Here is an 18,953-nt window from a genome sequence, read left to right as displayed (position 1 = left end):
AAAAGCAGGATAAGCCTGTAATACTGCATGCACGAGGGAAAGCAGTTCAGCTAGATGCCGGTATTGTGGAAAAGTACTGCCACGATAAAATAAAACTGCTATATATAGAGAAGAGTTTATGGAAAAGCATCCCGACTGGCTGGTGGGCCTCCTTCTCCCAGCTCCGCGCGCAGGGGTGCAAGGATGGGGCGTTCAATAAAGGACATTGCAAAGCTGGGATGTACCCCTGCAAAGCTGTCCATTCAGAGAGCAGTTTGCTTTAAAATTACCAAATTATCATCATTTCTACTTCCCCGGTGAGTGGATTTTGACGACCATGAAATCTTTGGCCAGGAACGTGGTTATTTCTTCCGCAGTGGAGCTGCCCCGTGCCGGCGCCAGCCGTACAGAGTTCCTAAGGGCAGCCTGGGCTGCAGGGCCCTGAGCATCCCTCCCTCTGCCTCCCCCAGCACGGTGCCGGAGCTGAGGGGTTTTTCCAGGAGGCAGCGAGTTTTAACCTGCCTCTGGCATTGCAAAGTAGGCTCATGTCCAGGCAAGGGCCAGCAGAGCCACTTGTCTGGCCTGTCAGCAGTACGAATAGCCTCGAAATGCAGCTACGTTTGAGCTGTCTTGTTTTGGTGACCACCGCCGCGGTGTGAGTTACCCCAGCTGCTCTCTTCCATACCTGCAGTGTCTCACAGCTGGTGCTTTCATCTGGTAGCATGTAATGGAGATAATCGCCTGCCCTCATACCGAGAATAACCTGTAGTAGCAGACAAAGATACTGGCTTCAGAGATAGACACAAATCTATACAATACTATTTAATCTTCTTAGGGACTGCAGGTATTAAACTGGATTGCCTATTCCACCAGTAATATGTCCTTCATACCTGACCCTCTCTTGTATTAGAATTCCGCTAGCAGAGGCATCACGAAAATGGGATCATTTTCATCTGCTTCTCTCTGCAACAGCATCTCCCACCTGGCTGTTCAGTGTCAAAGAAGCCTCCAGCAGTACGCTCAACCGTCGGTACTCCTCTTCCTCTTGGGCAGCATCTTTGGAAGGTAAGCTGTGGAGGTTTCTTTGATTGCTTCAGATCTCTTCAGATCTCACCGTCTGAGACAGTGAGAAAGGAGTTGATCAGGGGTCTGTGTGGAGGGAGGTTTTAACAGCATGATCTTGTCTTCAGAGCACCATCTTTTCTAGCAATTTAAAATAGGTTCCTTGACAGAAGGTTCCTTGACCTGTAAGAGGCAATACACTCTGGAAAAGAACCACAAAACTTACAAGAGTAGAGAAATACAGAGTCTGATGGTCAGGTATTGTGACAGGCTGGAGAGCTCTTACAGTTGATCCTAGCTTTGCATATCTTTCTGCTTGCAAAAGGTCTTTCAGGCAGTTCATTTTTGAGAGGAGAAATAAAAACAGTGCTTAAGTAGGGGTGTGTACAAATGTCTTCTGTTCTCTCTGTCATCCTTTCACTCTCTTATCTTTATTAGGAAGGGTTATTTTCTAATAACGTGCAATTTCTTATTATATTATGCAATTCTGCCATATGCATGTTCATGTTCTTTTTACATATGAAAAGCAAAGCTTATATCATCTATTTATCTAGGTACTCCCATGACCCTCTATTACTGTTGCCTTAGTGATCCTCCCAACTATATAAAAGAAGATAATAAAGCCTGTCTTGCAAGAAATTTAGGCTGATTACTTCACTGGGTGTTATGCAAGAGGGTAAGTGTATGCTAACTTGCATGAAGAGCTTATCTGAGAATGGCTTACAAAACTGTGATTCACATCCAGCTCAAGTATAACGTAACATTCCCACTCTGGGAAAAAATAATAAATCCACAAAGAGCGATGTTCTAAGGTAAAATATTCATCCAGTGCTGAAGGGTAAATTCTCTCCAGCCCCAAGTCGCTGTCCCCATACTGTCACAGCTGGAGGCTCTGTCACTCTGGCATTTACAATTTCTCTCCCATTCTAAATGCTGTTCAAATAATTATGCAAGATATGCTAATTACCCCCTAATAAAAGGTATGATTACAGTTCCACTTTGCCAGTTCTGATTTCTACAGAAAGGCTTGAAAAGATGTAGTCATAGAAACAAATGGATATTCAGCACCCTCAGTTTTACAAGAAACGAGTCTCCCTCCTGCTCTTCTCAAACTGAAAGAGAAAAGCTCACCGCTGGTTTGTATTCTGCGGGAGCGCAAGGCTGGAGAGCCACAGAGCAGCAGAGTTGGGAACTGTCAAGCACTTTTCATCCTCCTGTTGAGGTTACTTAGGTAAATAATGGGTCTGTGTGGAGGGAGGTTTTAACAGCATGATCTTGTCTTCAGAGCATCATCTTTTCTAGCAATTTAAAATGGGTTCCTTGACAGAAGCCGTGTCCTCTCCTTTTGCAGAACACTGACCCAATTGTTAATGTTACAGAATAACAGCTGGACCCAGGTGAAAACACAAACCTTAATAGCTCCTGAACAGGGGCAGTAGGTGGAATCAGAATTCAGCTCAGATTAGACTGTCTATGTAAACTGTCCAACTCCTCTCTATGTAAAGCCAAACCCATGATTATCAGTTACAATAGCCTACAGTCACAATAAAAAAAGAAGAAAAGACTGAAATCTGAATCTAGACCTGATTTTACTCATTTATCTCCATTTCTTTTTACTGAAAAATAGAAAAGTGGTCAGTGAAGTAATGTTACCCAAATGATGGAAACTTGCAGTACTTTATTTTTTACAATAGATTTTCTTTTGCAGGATTCTACACTTTGTGTCATGCAGTTTCACTCCTGATGCTTAAGATCAGCTGGAAACTCCAATGGTGGATATAAGTGCAAACTACTGATCAAGAGAAGTCTTCACTGGCTTCTGGACACCGCCCTGGTTTTTGAACCTTTAGGAAATGCATTTACCACGGAGGAGGCGGCTACAACGGAACCGAATCTTTTTCTTGCTTGCTATAGTGTTGGTCCTTTCTATCTATCAGCTCCAGTTCAGCCCCTCTGCCCTTCCAGCTCCACACGCAGCACCCCAACCCACGGACCCTGTGAAAGTCACCTCCAGGGACCTCTCCAGCAACAAGACTGCCGTAACACGCAATGTCACAGCAGCACCCAAAATAAGGCACTGTGTATATGTGGATCCTGAGCCAACTGTGCCCATCACTACATCAGTGGGTACGACACCACAGCGAGAAAATGTCAGTGAAAGCTACCCAGATGAAAAGCCACCACACGAGTCCAAAGGAGAATATCCCCAGGACCTATTCAGTGTGGAAGAACGCAGGCAAGGGTGGGTTGTACTTCACATCTTTGGCATGATGTATGTATTTGTGGCCTTGGCCATAGTGTGTGATGAGTATTTTGTCCCTGCTTTGGGAGTGATCACAGAAAAGTTGCAGATCTCTGAAGATGTGGCTGGAGCCACCTTCATGGCAGCAGGTGGATCAGCACCAGAACTCTTCACCTCCCTCATAGGTGTCTTCATCTCACACAGCAATGTGGGCATCGGTACCATTGTGGGCTCAGCAGTGTTTAATATCCTCTTTGTCATTGGCACCTGTGCCCTCTTCTCAAGGGAGATACTCCACCTGACATGGTGGCCCTTATTTAGAGACATCTCATTCTACATTGTAGACTTACTGATGCTCATCCTGTTTTTCCTAGACAGTGTCATTGATTGGTGGGAAAGCCTCCTTTTACTGACTGCCTATGCCATATATGTGTTCACTATGAAACAGAACGTGTACCTAGAACAATGGGTGAAGGAGGAGCTGAACAAGAAGCTAAATGCTGTGCAGGCAGCATCAGCAGAGCATATACGGAAGGTTGGTGTCCTTATTGTTCAGAGGGCAAGTTGGAAATAACTCGTTCTAGCGTAAACCACAAAGAAAAACTGCATCTCCTTCACAAAGTGCATATTCAAACAAAACCTCAGAATGCAGGTACTGGTCAATAATTATGGTTATAAAATGAGGGAAATGCAATCTGGATAGCAGTGATTCTAAGAAATTCGAGAACACCACTAAAAGAGCGTTCTACCCTTGCAATTACAAAAGATCAGTTGCGGTTGCTTATCTGCTTTCAAAGATGTGTGGGATTTTGCTCACTCGGTTGTTGTTAAGGAGTTTCCAAAAAAACCAAACCAAAACAAAACCCCAAACAAACACTTATAGGAACACATCGTTAGTCTGGGAACAAGATTTGTCAATTCTGTGTTAAACAGAGGAAAAAAGGCTTCTGGTAAGAGGTACTGTCCAAGCCTCTTACAGATGAGAGATGTTGGAAGAAGTTCTCTTTTCCCATTCTGAATTGGGGTGTGTTGCTGGGACACTGGTGGTGTCACTTGTTACCCAGTCTGCAGCACAGAAGGGGACCTGGCAGCCTTTAGCAACCATTGCCACCTCTCCCAGTCAGCATTTGGCAACAAGATCGAAATGCCCCAATCCCATTTCCATGCACTGACCACAGCTGTGTGTGCGCAGACACAATTCTATATGCCACCGGCGCTCAGACAGGGCGTAACCACACACTCCAGATTTGAGACCAGGGCCCTTCACTCGTTGTCTTTTGAAGCAAGGGTTAACTGCTTACACAAAGGCAGTATTTGAAGTTGTCCCCAGAGCCAATAACCCTTTCAGACTGGCTGATCTGCAGGACATGCTTTCCAGAACACTTGGGACTTTGTCTTCTTGAATGTGCCTGCCCACTTCTTCCTCCTCTGTCCTTTCCCAACTCTCCTCTTTGTCTTCTTGACTTGTGCTACTGCCAATTGCTGAGCAGAGACCACTAGATTTCACGTTGTCCTCTGGCATTGGCGCGCTTTACTATTCAGATGTGTGTCACTGGCATTTATGCATGCTTTGCCCCTTCTGGTCTCGGCATTCCTTTCACATAATATAAGGTAAGAAAGCAGAAGGGGTGAGGATAGTTGAAGTGGTGCAGAATCAAGAAATTCTTTTCTTTCCTCCTCCCGCTCTGTCTTTCAGCCAGGGCTTGAGGCTGGGAGTCCTGAAAGCTCACGTGTCACACTCCAGTGGGATACATGTGCAAGATGCTGCAGCTATACACATACATCACTGTGGATGCGACCAATCGTCACAAATTGAATCCAACCCTTCAAATTGAAGGGGAAAAAACCCTCCACTTTAGGTTTACAGAGAACTCTCACTAGCGTATAGTGACATGACAGAGAGCTGGTGGCAAAATAAATTACCTATATGGAAAGTAATGCTGATCACTAGAAAAAAATAGCTCTTTGCACCTTCACTCTGCCTCTGCTGGAAAATGAGTAAGGATACAAATGTTTGGGGATGAAGTCTGGGACTGCCCATTTCTACAGGAATCAGATGGTAGAGGCCATTTGAGTCCATCTCCAGGTACCTGCATCCTCACCGAGGAGCTGTGGGTAGAGTCCTGTTTTTCTTGGAAGCCACATGGTTTTAAGGAGAGCACATGGCTTCGGCTCTTTCAGGAGCATCCATGCACGGTCATTGGTATTAGCTGTCTCACTTTCACGGGCACTAGCCTGAAGAGCTAGCATTGCACCCTGAAAAAGCAGGTGAAGCGGTAGTGGTGTTCAATTGTTTTTGTTCTTGCTTGCGTGCAGAAAAGCAGTGCAGCAGTTGCGGATGATGGAACAAAGAAGCCAGCAGATGGGAGGAGACTGCAGGTAGGTCGGAGCAACTTTACAGGGATCTGAAGTCATTGTATTTTGAACCCCTCCCCGTGTCAGGTCATGAATAAAGGTGTGAACGTCTGTGTCAAGAACCTGGACCAAATCCTAATTTGTGCAAAGAACCAGCCATGCTTGGCACAATATCCACAGCTCACTTAAGAGGACACCTGGCTGAGTTGTGTCCTTAAAGGCCTTTTAATAAAAATTAAGAGACAGCTCAGGCTTCCTGAGTGGATTTGACTAGCAGAGTACTATTCATTCTGCACTTGAAACAGGCACAGAGAAATTCAGAGCATGACTTTTCTTACCTGGTTTCATGGCCAGTGTTCCTCCTGGGCTCCCAGAGCAGAGGCTGGTAGGGTCTGTCCTTTCCCATAGCGAACACTGGAGAGCTCATTCTTCTGCTCCTGGTTAAACTGGTGACCCTTTGTCTGGCCAGCCATTGCATGGAGAGGCCTATCTGATGTAATGGCTGCATATGTACATACAGGTGTTAGCTTCCTCATGTGGATGCTACTTTTTCCTCTATGCACTTAACCTACCTGTACTAATTAATGTTCAGTCAAAAGCTCATTAGGACCCTGGTGCTGACTGTTAGAAAAGAGCACCAGAGCTTTCAAGTTAAGTCAGGACACCTGACAGGACTGTAGCATTACCTTGTAGCAGCATATAAATCTACCCAGGTATTAATAAGTTCATGACTAAAAGCACGGCATGCTTTGCTTATTATATTTTATAATAACTTTGTATTGATGCTGAGTCTGTGCAAGCCCATTGCATTTATCTAAGGACAGGTTGACCTGCTATCTCAAGAGCGTGTCTCTTGCTGTGAACGGTCAACCATCCTGTGAACTTGGATGCAGAGGCTGCTTGTAATCTGTGCAGACGCTGCTCCTTGAGTTGGGGAGATCAGCCTCCGTAGAAATGCATCCTCAGGGCAGAGGTGAGCCAACGGTGCTGTTTTGAGGAGGAAATTGCTATTGACTGCTGCATTGTACCTTTCCCTAGCCTGGATCAGCCTTACAGCGAGGCAGCAGTTCAGCCTCCCTGCACAACTCTCAGATGCGCAGCACCATCTTCCAACTCATGATCCACACCCTGGACCCCCTGGCAGAAGGTGAGTGAATGCTCCACATCAGAGGGACGTGGGTTTGCAGCCTGGGTTGCGGAGCAGTTTAACTGGGAATACAGCCTTTGTATGTCAGGGTGTTGGGGATCAGCAACTCATCCTTGAAATGCAGCTCTGACTATCACAGATAATGTTAAGTGGGGGGAGCTCTGCCACAGTGGGATGAACCCCTTCTGATCTCGTGGCTAGACAGGACAAACACTTCACATTCCAGCCCCGCCATATCTACTTTGCCTGGGCCAAAGTGGTTGCTGCTGTGGTGGCAGCTGCTGCTGGAGGGGGGATGAGGGCATGTGGAGCAGCTGCTATTGCTGGGGCCCCTGCAAGCAGTGGTGGTCACTGCAGTCCCCCACTGGTCCCCCCCACTATGTTTTTGAGAACCTATCAATCAGTCTCATTTTACAATGGGAAAATGAACATGGGGAGAGCTCATGACCTGTACACCTCCCCAGCTGTGCGCACAGCCCCTTACAAGGCATAAACCTAAAGAAGAAGAAAAAGAAGTTAAAAGCTTTGAAGAATTATAATTTTGTCAGTGGTTAAAATCCCAGCTGAGATCTAAAACACACAGCAGGTTCCAATTATGATGTTTAAGCCAAGCCGTATGTGATTTAGACCAACACCGAGCTCCTCTAAAAGCCCACCTGCAACACCGCAGTATCATCTCTGTCAAAGTAAACTGTACCCACAGCACTTTGCAGGCAGTGGGCCAGCTCCCCAGGGCCAAGGGCTGATCAGCTTAGGACTAAGACATCTTTTAAAGTGCCCAAGGTGCAGAAAAGCCACCTCTCCAGACAGATCCAGGGGCTTTGTACACAAACTTTTAACGTGCTGCTTTCTATCAACTTAATGAAAAGACAGCATACAGGTTCATTTTCCAAGAAATGGTAAAGTGTGTTAAAAAAAGATGGTTTTATTTAGATTTTCTTTCGTAGCCCAGCACATGCACCGCCCTCCACTGCCCTACTTGTTCTAAAGAGATTATCTGTTGTCCATTCAAAAAGAGATTGAAGCTAAGCAGATCAACACCTCTCATGTCTATCACAGAGGTTACAAAAAGGACTCTCCAGATCAAAATCCTAGCTGCACAAACTGATCAAGGGAACAAAGGAGACTTGATAAGGACAGCAAGACAGATAAATGTCTGCTTTGATAGATTTTAGCGAAGGCACCCATCACATTACTAAGAGTGGCCTAACAAGAGCCAGACTCATCAGGGTTTGCTCTACTGCCCTTGCCTCCTGTCCCCCCCAAAAGGCGCTATCAACAGCACAAGGTTAAAACCAAAATCTTACGAGAGGACATGCCATTGCCTTTAGCATCAAAAAGTGCCAGACCTGAGGGCCTGCTGCCACTCAGAGACCCTCCAGCGCCTTCTCATCCTTCCTGCACCGCTAAGTGTCTTTATGCAGCATCTGCCCACCCCAGGCCAGGACACACTTCTGGGCCAGGCTGGTGTCTTCAGCTTGGTGAAACCCTGGGACCTCAGTAGAAGTTGTGGGGGCCTGAGGATGCCAACCCCAGCCAAGGAGAGCACTCCAGCGCTGCCCCAGCCAGCTCAGCCCAGAATACACTGCGGGGGGGGCGCTCAATGCAGTTGTGAGCCACTGGCCTTGCTAAAGAGGCTGGTATCACCATGATTTGCGAATACTGAATAAACGGGAGTGGGGGGGAACTTGGATCTTTGAAAGACAACTTCCCCTCTCATTTCAGCTAGGCAGAGAGAGAGTTACTGTCCCAGCAAGCGGCAGCCACTAGATGGGAGTGTGACCATATCTGCTTAAGCAGGTCTCATGTTCACAACAGGGACTACGGTCTTTCCAAAAGGTTGTTATTTCTTAGACCCTTTGCTATAATAGTGCTGCTGAGTTAAGGGCAAAACCTCTGCCCCAGGTACATGCCTGTCCCACTCAGCGTTGCCAGAATGTGTACAGCTCCTTAGAAAAAGTGACAATAAAGAAAGTTACTGATATTACAACAGCGCAGCGCTCAAAATTGAGGAGCCAGCGTCCCAGGTGCTGTGTATCTAGCAGGAGACGCTCCTTACCCCGATAGACTAATACCTAAAGAAAAAGGAGCCTGGAGAAAAGGAACCATTTATGAATAGATTGAGAAACCTAAGTGCTTTGAGGATCTTGGCCAAAAAGATGAAATTACTTCCCTAGGATGACTCTGAAAAAGGATTTGAACCCGAGAGGCCTATCAGGACTGCAAGCTCAGCCTTTGTGTTATTAGTACTGCAGCCCTCTGGTACCCTCAGGACAGCTGGGTGCCGATTTCCCACCAATCACCAACAAAGCCCTTCTCTTTGCAGTGTGCACAGCACTGTCTGTACCGGACACATTTCTGTAATTACGTTGCAACATAAAAGATTATCCCAAAGCAATTTATCTTTCCTCAAGGGTCCTTGTTCCTTCTTGCCAATGCCTGTAGCATCAGCACTTAGAGGCGATGGTAGAGAACACTCTGCAAAAGAAAAAGTTGCCAGCTATTGCTCAGCAGTTCCTAGCTTAACCTACTGAAATTAGGATCTCTGTAGGGTTTCCTTCCTTATGCTGCAGTTGTGTTTTATTTGGGCAGTGCAGAAGCAGTTTCAGGACAGCAAGAGTCCAAAATGCGAAAAACCTGCTAGCACTGGGCCTCCAACCCCAACTTCCAGAGGCAGAGGTTTTAGAAATAAAGGAGAAGTCTGAAATACAAATTTTTTTTTCGCTGTTCCTAACGAAACACCCCTTGTGTGAAACAAAATTTCTCATTTGAGCAGTGGATTAAGTTCAGAATGTTTGGTTTTTTTCCTTTTGTATTAGGAAGGGATCATTATTTAAGTCTTTTTCTACAGGAGACTAGGCATTTTTCTTTAGAAGTTCTAACATTTACATTGCATCTTGAACTACATTTTTGATAGAAGCTTTTATTTTCAAAGTGCCTTTCTTATTTTTAAGTAGGGAATTTCTAGCACCTTTGGTTTTTTCCCCCACTTCCTCTGTAGAGGAAGTGTAGAACCAGAGCTTGAGAACTTTTCATGATTTTGCAGCTAGACATTGGAGGGAACTGTTGGGAAATTAAAGGGAACAAGGATTTCGGGAAGACTGAGGAACCCTCTCGTTTCTGAACTTCCAGTTTTACCATCGGATTATTCTTTAAACTCTAGTCATGCAGGGAAGAAGACAGAAGCCTGCTTTTACTGTTGAATGAAGAAAAAGGCTCCAGCAGCGAGGTTATCAGAGCTGTCTACCCTCAGTGTGCCCCAGTTAACAAGCTAATGATTTTGGAAATTAGACCAGAATAAAGCAGCAGGCAGTGTTGCAGGCTAGAACTGAGCCAGAAGTCTTAAGGCAGCTACAGTTTTTCCTTGCTTTATTAGCATTCAATCACTTGTTCTGAGAGAATCGTGATACAAAGGAGCAAAAGGAATCATGAGACTTTTTTTTACTTCTGCTTTTAGACAGCAGAATCTCCAATGCCAAATTTCAAAGAAAAAACCCTGCCCACTGTTCATGTTGTAAATTAGCCCCGATAGATTAAATATGAGAGGCACGGAATTAATTAAACGTAAGAGCCAAACTCAAGGTAGAAGCTCAGCTGCTACCGCAAGTGCAGCCTGGATGCTCTCGACCTTCCTGAAGAGCATCTCAGGGCCCTGGACACGGGCGTGTGACGGGCTCTCAGCGCAGGGGGCAGAGAGTTTCCAGCAGTGAATGCCCCAGGGGACCGCAGTCCTCAGGGAGGACTGAGCCCAGGGGGCTAGGGACACCAGCCGTGCCCTGCTCAGATAATCCCCAGGACTAGCCTGACAGATATCCTTCCTCCCCATGCTGACCTGCAGATCTGGACAGCTTATAGCCAACTCTTCCTCCAGTCTCAGCCCATCCTGCATGAAATGTGTGTCAGGGGAATTAACACCTTTTTAAATGAGGCTGATCTCATGAGAACTGGATAGTGGCCTGGGCCTAAGCTCTTTATCCTGAGAGAGAGATGCTCACAGCCTGCAGCCTAGGTGAGGGCAGGACGTCAGGAGCTTGAATTTATATAATCTCTTTCAGGCTGAGCCTGACCGCCCTGACCCTGCTGACAGAAGCTTTTGCAACAGCTTCTGGGAAAAGCTGAACAGAAAGACGCGTTGCCCAGTGGTTAGAGGAGACTGGGAGCAAAAGGTCACCTCTTTGTTGCCCTGCACGGTTGGGTATGCTTGTGCTTAGCATCGGTAGAGGGGGAACGAAGCAAAGTGCTTCACATTCCCTCTGGCAGGCTTCAATATTGACAAGGAGCATGGAAAAGTCAGCCTCTTCCAACTAGACCAGAATCTACTGATTTTGGCGAGGTTCAGCTCAGAACAGTAGCTCTACCTGCGTGGCTCAGGGCCTCGGACCTGCTATTTCTATTAACTCGGTATCGTGGTGATGAATACAGTGTCAGGGCCCTGCCCTTGAGGCAAATGACAACAGCACGTTCTGGTTGCAGTCAACAGTACAGTAGATTAAATCAGTGTGATAAAACTTTCAGAGGAAATTAATTTACAGCCCCGCACACAAGCCAAGCATAGCACGGCCAATTTCTTGTGGCTACTGTCCATGTGCAAGCCCTGCGGCCCTCAGCTTAGTCTTTGGGTAGGCAGCTCAACAGACAATATAGATTAGAGCAAAATGAGTCTTTTCTTTGAGTTGATGACTTGCTCGCTTTCAGTGAGAGTAGGATTAAGATATTTGAGCACAACACCTAACTCTGGAAACACACAGTTTCACAGTAAAACAACAATAAAGCAGCTCAGCTGAGCAGAGTATGGTTTACAGCAGAAGTCCTCAGCAGTCCCAGAAATACAGTACTGGACACTGCACTGGTGAAGATGACCTCTTGGGTTGCCTGGACCATGTTAAATGTGGATACCAGGAATTTAGATCAACTCCAGCGGAGAAGACATTCACATATGCTTAGAGAAATCAGTAATTTTCCAGGTAACGGGAATATAAAAGGATTTTATTTTTCCTTACCATCAGGTCGCCAGGCTGCAGGCAGCACTGTAAAGCCTCTTCAGCAGTCACGTGGCAGAAGAAAGGTGTCACTTTTAGCTTGCACATAATCAAGCCAGAAAAAACAGCAGTAGTCCTTTGGGAACAAAATGATACTGCATCAAAACAACTCCTCTGTTCTCTCTGCGTTTGTTTCCTAGGAAGTACAGATATCCCCTGTATTACTGAACTGGAAAGGATTTCTCTTCCGTCTACAGTTTCTTTGAAATACGAAAGTATTGGTTACATGTCAAATTGCTGGCATAATTGCCGTAGTACTAAGCATTTAAATATAACCACTACGATCAACTAGCAGCAGCCAAAACCTAGGGCCGCAGCCAAATCGACAGCTCCCAAGTCAGTGCTGGCTGCAATCCACACAAGAGGAAAGGGGCGAGGGTGTGCGTGTGTTGGGGGGAGGCAGGTAAAGGGGAGTTTTGCAAAGCTGACAGCTGCTGACAAACGTATCCTTCTCATCCACAGCAAGATTTAAAGACAGGGTCGACATCCTGAGCAAGATAGCCAAGGCCAAAGTAGACGCTCTGGCTGGACAAGGATCAAAACCAGAAGGTGAGTGCAAGAGGAGTTTGCCTTGTTTTGCACTGCAACCCCTCACCTTCCCAGCACTCAACACCCAAGGGCTGCCAAAGAAACGCTATGGTCCAGTACAAGTTTTCTGTTATTACTGCTCACAGACGGCTGCTATAATATTGCAGCAGAAATCAGTCAACGTGGTCTAACAGTGGGCAATAAAAGACATCCCCACGGGAGGCCAGGAGTGGTTGGTGAGCGTGTCCAAACAGAAAGTGCTACAGGGATGTAGTGCAAATTGCCACCAGAAGGGTGGAAGAGGGGAAATCGTGTCATTACAGCCAGCAGTTGGGTGCTGCTATGCTGCTTACCTGTGGTAGACCCTGCAAACGAGGTATTCGTTAAAACAAAGTACCTTCATTTTAGCTTGGAAACTTGGCACATTTGCAGAAGAGCACAAAAGATTCCTCTACAGAGAAAAGCTGCACTGGCTTTGTCTATAACAATTCTGAGGGTCTGTGCATCCTCCCTTTTAATAGTTTTTGGTTTTTCCTGAGTACCCGAGTACCTCAAGACATTGAGCCTCACCTATGTGAACGAGACCAAACTTGAGGAAAATACTCTTTAAGAAACAAGTAAATTCTTGATGCGAGTTATCAATACCACATTGACTTCACTGGATTTTCACCCCATAACATGTTCCACCATCTTTGTTGGTGCGTAGGTAAAGCTGTGCACATTCCAAAAGCATTATTGTTCTCTCTCCCGCTCTGGGCTGAAAGCATCCCCCGTGAACGCTCTCAAGGCCTGGTTTCAGAAATCACAAATAGTACTCACAGAAAACATACGTTTCTGAAATTCTCCCCTCTAGACTTGCTCCCTAGTTAAGTTGTGAGGCACTGTACTGGACCAGCGCACCCAGTTCAGGATAAGATACCCTATAACGCCCTATCCCGGTACAATTCATGGGACAACATGATCCTACTGACTTGGCAGGCCTGACTATGTGGAGGGGATCCCTTAACCTAAATTGCAGCAGTCTGAAAAGGGCCCTTGCCGTGAGCGGGCAGAGCGCCAGGCACCCCCTCTCCCCTCTGCTGCGTGTTGCCCATGTTCCCACACTATTCCGCACAGGGGTTTCCAGGTTCCTCTTGGCTACGCAGGTTAACACAGGAACAGCACAGAGGACATTGCAGTTATTTCCTTGTATGTGTCAGCACTTTCCTATTTGCATTTGAATACCTACCAATGGATTAGGCATTAAAGCCTGGCAGCACGTAACAGCCATTTCTCAGAAGCCTCAAAAAATATCAGTTCCCTGGAGAATGCCGCGCTCTCTTAGAAAAAAAAAAAAAAAAAAAAAAAAGGGAAAGCAAAGCTTTACATCCTTTCTGGCTTTTAAGGATGGCTTTAATAAGATCTTCTGAATCCAGACTGAAACCAAGAAACACTCATCGGTTGTAGATCAGATAATTAGCATTTCCCTGTTGTTACACATATGCCTCTTACAGCAGTTTCAGATAGAAGGTCATAGGAGCATCAAGGTAACATTCTGTGCCAGATTCCGCCTGGCTTTTACTCATCACAATCCACAGAAAACAGAGGGGACAAACACAAAACCTAAGCAATCAGATGGGGCTCAACGCGAAACGCCACACGTTCTTGTGGGAAGATCAAGCCTCCATGCTGATCAAGAGGAAGGCGACCACCTGCGGCTAAGGTGACTGAAACCAATATTCCTTCTTATCACTTTTAGCAGAAGAGGAAAAGAAGGCACCGAGCAGCGTCCAGGTAACTCCTGCCAGTGACTCTGAACCCAGCAAAGAGAAACAGAACGCAAACGCACCACAAGATGGACAGGTATTTAAGTGACGATAGGCGATAAGTGCTCACTCCAGACCAAACTTCTCACGTACTTTCCTTCTTCCCTCTCCAGGGCTTTTGGGATAGGACCCAATCCATTTCCCAAAACTGGCAACTATACATAGCGTGTGTAGTGGTGAGATCTATTACGCCATTAGGTGAAACATTTCAGCTTACAAACACAAAGCAGATCCAAAATATGACACCAACTGATACTGCATAGTATTTTCTCCTCAGATGACTCTTCTGAGGTCAGAGGGGTAGCTCCAGCATAAGGGAAGACATGACTACCTACCTCTCCTGTGCTCACCAGTATACGTTTCTGTTTTGTTTCCTGAATCCCTCCTTTCGAGTTGGTGTAATCTGGCTGTTCTGATGAGGAAAGGTTTACCAAGGACAGATGGTAAATGTTTCGTTAGTGTCAAAACCCCGTCTAAAAGTTGGTTCTAATTAACTGATAGAAATTAGTTAACATAATACACAGGCTCTGGATTTTGTCTCACAATAGCAAGATGGGGGCTGTGGCTGCCCTCAGCCGTGTTACAGATGTGACCTCGGCCAAGGCGAGGCCATGGTGAAGAAATGCTGTGCAGCTCCTTGCTAGTTTGAAAATGTATTGGCTGTTTTTTCTTTTTTCCTGGTCTACAGCCCTCATCAGACAGCAACACCTCAGAAGACAGCAGCTCTGAGAGCGAGGAAGACAGTGATGATGACAGCACAGATGACGATGATGAAAATGATGAGCCATTATCTCTTGAATGGCCAGAAACTCGGAAGAAACAAGCAATTTACCTTTTCCTCTTTCCCATTGTCTTCCCTCTCTGGAGCACTATGCCTGACGTTAGAAACCCAGTAAGAATCTATCTTCCTTCTGCTACTGGATTCATTAACTGAGCTATAGAGTTCCTCTCGGCAAGAGTCCCCACTTCTGTTTGTCCATGTCTAGAGTCTTTGCCTACTTGAAGCGCTGTTAATGCTACAGGGAGCGGGACAGGAGCCCCACCTGCAGCATAACATAGTTCCACAGACTTAATTTAATAAGTCACAGAAGACTAGAAACTATTGGTCATCAAATCAAGCTGACAAAAAATAAATACAATTAGAGAGATCAGGGTCCACGTTCAAGCCATTGATTGCAGCGAAGTGTTTCAGGTGGATACTTTCCATTGGGGGTTGTTAACTTTCCTGAAATTTCTCCATGTTTTTATTTTCAAACTTGATTTTAACAGGACTCCAAAAAATTCTTTGTCATCACGTTTTTTGGATCCATCATCTGGATTGCTGTATTCTCTTACCTCATGGTGTGGTGGGCTCACCAGGTGAGGGGTTTATTTTCTCTCTGCAAATAAGACCATCTCAGAAGTAGCAGATGAAGAGAGAGGGGAGCGTCACTGGGGTGTTTTATCTGATGAATTACAGCCACAGCCATCCATCACAACAGTAGAAACTTTGTTTTTTTAGAACCCAAAAGGGAATTTTCAATTTCATTCTTTTCAATCTGACAGAGAGTCATTCTTTTTCAAGAGCTTCCAAGGGAATTTGTGCATCAGTGAAAGGAAAAGTGCCATCAAGATTTATCTTAATACTGCCTTTTCATTGATGAATGCTTCTGTGCAGAACATAATTACCCCTCACCTAATTAAAATTCTAGGAAAATACAGGTTCTGATTCTGGAAGCTGCTAAATGATCTCAACTCCCTTCGCCTTAATCTTCACTTGGTATTCTGGGAAATAATACTTACATCTTGTAGAATCAGACCCACAATTTGTATTTAGTGATATATTGCACATTCACAGTCCAGTTGCTCAAGCCATAAATCCAAAGACTGTCATTTCCCAAAGCTCTCGGATAATACACAGCTGATGTTAAATCTGGAGAGGGAGAGGTAGAAGACGTCCAAGAAGAGGTGAAGTTAGGACAGAAGAGTTGCACCGTAACTGACCTGACCTTGCTTAGTCTCGGCAACACTGTGATCAGATGCCTTGCACTATAAAGCAAATCTGAGATCAACTTACACTATGAAATTTAACATTTTATCCTACAAAGCAGAAAAAATGCTCCCATGTTTTAAGGGATTAAAGCATTTTAACTCGAACGTAGCATGAAACCCAAAAGACTGCACAGAACAATTAAATTGGTAGGACCAGAGGGAATGGATTAAGATTAGAGATGGGACGATTCAGACTGGATGTTAGGAAGAAGTTCTCCACCATGAGGGTGGTGAGACACTGGAACTGGTTGCCCAGAGAGGTGGTGGAAGCCCCATCCCTGGAAGTTTTTAAGGCCAGGTTGGACGGGCCTCAGAGCAACCTGATCTAGTGGGAGGTGTCCCTGCCCATGGCAGGGGGGTTGGAACTAGATGATCTTTAAGGTCCCTTCCAACCCTAACGGTTCTACGATTTATGAAATTCCATGTTCCAAAACTAACAACCTACCTGACTTTCTTTGTATTTATTAGGTTGGTGAAACAATTGGGATATCAGAGGAAATTATGGGGTTAACCATACTGGCAGCAGGAACATCAATCCCTGACCTTATCACCAGCGTCATTGTCGCACGGAAAGGCTTAGGTGACATGGCTGTCTCCAGTTCCGTAGGCAGCAATATCTTCGATATCACTGTTGGGTGAGTATTAGTTCAATGCTAAAAGTTGCATTTCTTCTGAAATAAAAAAAATAGCTGGTTTTATTCAGCTATTAAGAACAGGGTCTTAATTAATTTCATTTTAGCTGTAAAGGGCAGCTGGACAACCAGCTACTAGGTTTTGGGGTTTTTTGTTTTTTAAACCTCAGCTAGTCAGGAAAGACAGATTTTTACAACTTAGTGCAGCACAGTGAACATTAAGTTGCATAGTTCAGCTCGTTGTTCTGCAGCTTAAAATAACAGTACGTAGCTCAAAACAGAAGCACCATCATCTTCACTTAATTCCGAATCAACAGAAAATGACTGATTTTTTTCAAGACAAAAATACAGCAAACCTTGGGCTAACATCAAAGACTCACCCAGCCCGAGGCATCAATCAAGGCTCAGTATCTGTGCCTGTATCTCTCATCAATAAAGCACCAGGGCTTCTTTATCAGAACATGCCAAGACACTTAATCCACAGGTATTGTTTTAAAACCACTTTTAGATTCTTGGATTGCATTATGATAGTGCAAGTATTATCCAAATGCAATTTTTGACACAAACATCATCAATTTTAGATTCATGCCGAGTTATACTGAAAGCAATCATGCATTTTTTTTTCCTGTTACAGTTTAAGGAATTGCTTAGTTATGAGGCAGAAAATGAACTGCCTTAAAACATTTCTTTCAATTATTTTTCCTTTACTTGCAGTTTGCCGGTTCCTTGGTTCCTTTATTCTGTCTTCAATGGACTCAGTCCAGTTGCAGTCAGTAGCAACGGTTTGTTTTGTGCAATTGTCCTCCTTTTTCTCATGCTCCTATTTGTGATCATCTCAATCGCTGCATGTAAATGGAAAATGAACAAACTACTGGGGCTCACTATGTTCGCTCTTTACTTTGTGTTTTTGATCATCAGTGTGATGTTGGAAGACAAGATAATATCCTGCCCCGTATCTGTATGACATTTGGACGCATGCAGATGTATGGACGCATACATCAAAATGAGAAGGGGTTTAAGGTAGCAATTGTTCTACTGAAAAAAAGCAACCAGAATTACAACAAACTTACGGGGAATAAAGTATCTTTAACATACTAAAAATAATAAATCTCAAGTGGTGTGTCAGCCTCTACTATTTTTCTTTAGGATCAGAAAAGATCAGATAATGAGGTGACCGATATCAAACAGCATACATGTTCAGGCATTCATGGAAAGGTTGATACGATACAGATGTGTGAAGTTTTGAGGGTGGCTGATCCCCTCATGTTAACGAAGCCAATTGCCAGCACAGAATGTTTACTCGTTATAGAAATGTTTTCAGGAAGACACTCTAAATTACCTAGTGAACTCCTCAAACCCACTGAAATCAATGACCTTTACTTCAGTGGGAACAGGATTGGACCTCTGGGGCCTGCCTTTACAGACGTACTCTGCTTAAAATCGTGTGAACACGCGTTCTGCAGCTCAGAAGTGAACTCCCTCAAACGGTGTACAAGCACTGAGCGCAGCGCTTCCCGATGCTTGTGCTGCAGCTGGTTTGCCAGGGCTTCCCCGCGCAGAGGTAGTTTTCGTCCTTTCAGCAAACGCCACAATAAAGCAGCCACAACTGGTACTCGACACATACCTCCAGGAAAGCGGACACAGAACACACTGATGCACTTCAGAGGCGATGCTTTTTGCTGGCCCTCTTAAGACTGGGGGAAATGTAATACCAAGGTTTTCAAGGAAAAAGCAAAGCAGGAAGAATTATTTCTCTCCGCAGAAGAACACGGGATTTGAGAGTTGCAGAGCTATCCTGAAAGCTATCCATATGGCTCCTTTTCACTCTGTATCTGATCTTGCAACACAGTCTGGGGTTAGAACATCGTATTACCACAAATAAAAACTAAAACCAGGAATCAGAAATACTACAACAAGAAGTTGAACTGCTTAAGTTTTGTCTTCATCCTGACACTAATCTCTGAAATTTACAGATGACTGTATCCAGCACTAATTCTTGTTAGCGCTGTCTTCTACATAACCACTATGAAAAAACGCCACTGACATCAGCTATCAACAAACCCGAAAGGTTTATTGTTAACAATGCCTCACGTGAGCAAACAACGTAGTTAAGAGTTGCAGACATTTCCGTCA

At 44.9% G+C, this 18,953-nt stretch overlaps 1 protein-coding gene and 1 long non-coding RNA gene across 2 annotated transcripts; one reads left to right on the top strand and one right to left on the bottom strand.

The window, feature by feature from the left end:
* Positions 1–190: 190 nt before the first annotated feature.
* Positions 191–11,951, bottom strand: LOC128914825 (uncharacterized). Its single transcript, XR_008468444.1, has 4 exons — positions 11,786–11,951; positions 5,977–6,140; positions 870–1,224; positions 191–742 (listed from the first exon to the last, which is right to left on the bottom strand). It is a non-coding gene; the product is annotated as an uncharacterized LOC128914825 (long non-coding RNA).
* Positions 901–17,884, top strand: SLC24A1 (solute carrier family 24 member 1). Its single transcript, XM_054214447.1, has 11 exons — positions 901–1,044; positions 1,596–1,717; positions 2,750–3,818; positions 5,600–5,662; positions 6,677–6,785; positions 12,287–12,373; positions 14,091–14,194; positions 14,846–15,049; positions 15,427–15,516; positions 16,657–16,823; positions 17,535–17,884. The coding sequence occupies exons 3-11, from the start codon at positions 2,895–2,897 to the stop codon at positions 17,782–17,784; spliced, it is 1,998 nt and encodes a 665-aa protein (XP_054070422.1). The 5' UTR covers positions 901–1,044; positions 1,596–1,717; positions 2,750–2,894; the 3' UTR covers positions 17,785–17,884.
* The last annotated feature ends 1,069 nt before the right edge of the window (positions 17,885–18,953 follow it).

The sequence above is a fragment of the Rissa tridactyla genome, chromosome 9 (genome assembly GCF_028500815.1).
Source record: "Rissa tridactyla isolate bRisTri1 chromosome 9, bRisTri1.patW.cur.20221130, whole genome shotgun sequence".
NCBI lineage: Eukaryota > Metazoa > Chordata > Aves > Charadriiformes > Laridae > Rissa > Rissa tridactyla.
This window is presented reverse-complemented; position numbering and strand designations above follow the sequence as displayed.

What these genes read in the sequence shown, in the direction of transcription:
- SLC24A1 (XM_054214447.1), top strand. Translation starts at nt 2,895, where the DNA reads ATGCATTTACCACGGAGGAGGCGGCTACAACGGAACCGAATCTTTTTC. An exon ending in CAGCAGAGCATATACGGAAG is followed by an intron (nt 3,819 to 5,599) that starts GTTGGTGTCCTT and finishes GCTTGCGTGCAG; the next exon opens with AAAAGCAGTGCAGCAGTTGC. An exon ending in CCTGGACCCCCTGGCAGAAG is followed by an intron (nt 6,786 to 12,286) that starts GTGAGTGAATGC and finishes TCTCATCCACAG; the next exon opens with CAAGATTTAAAGACAGGGTC.